We start from the raw sequence: 2,729 nt of genomic DNA on the forward strand, positions 1-2,729 counted from the left end.
AGGAAGAAAGCATGTAATATAAAAATTAACCTCATTTATAATATAAAAAATGAAATTTAAGTCAATATTTTTTCAATTGTATTGGCAGAAATTTTTAAGATTGATAATACTTGGTGTAGGTAAGACTAAGGGGAAAATCGATACTCTTATGCTAATAGTGTCAGTAATGTATTAAAATCTTCCATTTGGTACTTTGTTTTCAGATCATGTCCCCGTATTAACTGTCAGAATATTTATTATTGTTTGTGATGTATTATAAAACACTGGAAATGCCTGAACATCCACCAACAGGGGAATGCTTGTATCAATTATAACATGTCCATATTATGAGATTAGTACACATTAAAAACAATGTGGTAGATTTCATGTATTCACTGGGAAGGAAGCCCATAGCGTATAAACTTAGGAAAAAGACATTTTAGAAAAACATGAATGATGTCATTGTTTTAGAAAACATTACGTGCACAGTTACCTCCCACCTTTAACACCACATTGTTCATGATTTTTCCAAATGTAGTTCCTACATAGCAGATATAAATTCCTTCATCCACAAGGCTTAATCTTCTGAGAGACAGAGAAGCATTCCCATTGTGAATCTCACTTTGGAAGAGGGATGTCCTGTTTGTATATCTGGGATCTTGCCTTTCCAAATGGTCACTGCCTCTGTAGTAACTGTGAACATTGATGGTACTTTGAGTCTGCCAGTGAATTATGATTTCGGATCCACTCTTAAATGAGCAAGGGAGAATTATGTCTTCATCAAGTCTTCCAATGATGATTTGCTCATTCGTACTACTCAAATAACTGAAGAAAGCTGAAAAGAAGGTATCTACAATCAAGGGCAGAGAATTTATAAAGAGAATTAGTGATGAATGTTTGTCAAGTGTCATATCAAGACTACCAAGAAGAACTTTCCGAAATCAGCAGTCTGACCATTAACAGACAGCATCATCAAGAACTTTTGGTATTCTGATTAATAGAAACAAGCCATGAAGCTCTGGGTTTGAGTTTCTTCAATTTCAATTGAATAGCTGTTTTATTCAATCTAACTGTGAGAATTGGCAACAGCCCAAAGCATAGGGCTGATTTGCTACCCACTTTATCAATAGTCTTGTCTCTCCTCCAATCCTGGCCTGCCACAGTGCTGGAAATTATATATATAAAAGACTCCTGTTAATTTTTCATTCTCAGAACACTTTCATTTTTAACACCTACTGTAACAATAATAAATTAGTTTATTCAGCTAACTAGAGCCATCAGGCCCTGGAAAAGTGAAACAAATTTAGCTTGGTAGGATTAGGAAATACTTGGAGCATATAGAAGACAGTTCTGGGCTCAGGAATCTGCTAGAATATCTGGACATTAGTTTCAAGCAGGAGAGGACATGGAAAGAAGTCCAAAAGGGAAAATGGAGTAATTCATTCACTTTAACTTTAGGACAACTCTCAGGATATCCTATGAGCCAGTTAAGATATAGTTAAGGAATATTATTCTGGATATAAATGTGGATGTCCAATCGTCTTGCTTTTTTTTCTATCAACTTCAGAAGTTCATTTCAAAAGGAAAATGAATCCAACTCAAGAAGTATTTCTGCAAAGAAAATATTTCTAGCCACTTCATATCATTGAAGGCAGTATTCAGTTTCTTTGACCAATTTACAAATTATTTTAAGTAGATCTTGTGCCCTTCTCTATGGATTCTAAGATAGTAGGACTGCAAAGGACCTTATTTATGGACCGAGGAGTAAATTCCTTTGGACTTTGACCAAGACCACCCAAGATGGGAGAATTGGGTGCTCATGTGGCTCTGCCACAGTCTGTTCCCTCTGGGGCACTTTCCACCCCGCCATGTTCCTCCTCTCTTCCTCAGACTGAGTTTCTCTGCAGAGAGATAGAGAGATGTCATAGTATATGCTGAGAGAAAGATATGGAAATGTGGGAAAGGAGAGGAGTGATTATTAACCTCCCTAATTGCTCTACAAAACCCCTCTAATATAATATTTCACTGGATTATTAAGAATGTCTGTCACTGGACCTAGCAAAGCTGATAACGCCTTCTGTCAAGTGTTAAGTACCAAGCTTACACTTAAAATCAATCAAACTTGCCTTTCTAGTGATTTTATTTCTGGTAGCAGATAACAGATTAGAAAGAGCCTTAATCAGAGCAAACAGAAGAAAACATGACTTTTAATCTTCTTGTAGACTTCCAGAATGATCTCTGTTTCTCATTCACTGATCATTTAGGAAAGTTCAAAACGCTGTGGCTATGGAGGCAATAGCCACCTTGCATTGTGTACTCATGTTCCTACTTAATGATACAAAAAACTAAACACTTGTATTATAGAGGAAGTTACCTTGAAATCCGTTCAGAAGTGGTATGAGAATGAGGGAGATAGACAGCACCACCTGTGCCGTCATGTCTTGTGGAGGTCATATTAGTTATGCTATTAAAGAAGCAAAATATACATGTTATAGACTTTAAATGCAAAAGGAAATTAGAAAAGAATTATAGTGTCTGACTCTAGGAAATTATTTAGACTATGGTACATCCACACAAATAATTCTTTTGTAGCCATTAAACATGACATTGTAAAAGATGGTTAAATGGCATGGAAGGAAGTTCTTAAGACTTTCTAGGAGAAAAATCAGATTACAATACAACTTCAAAACAGCATGGTCCCTTTTTAAAAAGAATGCACATTTCTGCACTATGATACTGACAGGACATAT

The 2,729-nt window shown here is 35.8% G+C and overlaps 1 protein-coding gene across 1 annotated transcript in view; it reads right to left on the reverse strand.

The window, feature by feature from the left end:
• The window catches only part of HHLA2 (HERV-H LTR-associating 2), a 38,113-nt gene extending 35,696 nt beyond the window's left edge, over positions 1-2,417 (reverse strand). Inside the window, exons 1-2 of the mRNA XM_012645957.1 lie at positions 2,354-2,417; positions 473-829 (exon numbers count right to left, since the gene is read on the reverse strand). Of these exons, the coding sequence (XP_012501411.1) occupies positions 473-829; positions 2,354-2,417 (421 nt within the window). The remainder of the gene's footprint in view (positions 1-472; positions 830-2,353) is intronic.
• Between the last annotated feature and the right edge of the window lie 312 nt (positions 2,418-2,729).

Source organism: Propithecus coquereli, unplaced genomic scaffold, assembly GCF_000956105.1.
Source record: "Propithecus coquereli isolate 6110/MARCELLA unplaced genomic scaffold, Pcoq_1.0 Scaffold105, whole genome shotgun sequence".
NCBI classification, from domain to species: domain Eukaryota; kingdom Metazoa; phylum Chordata; class Mammalia; order Primates; family Indriidae; genus Propithecus; species Propithecus coquereli.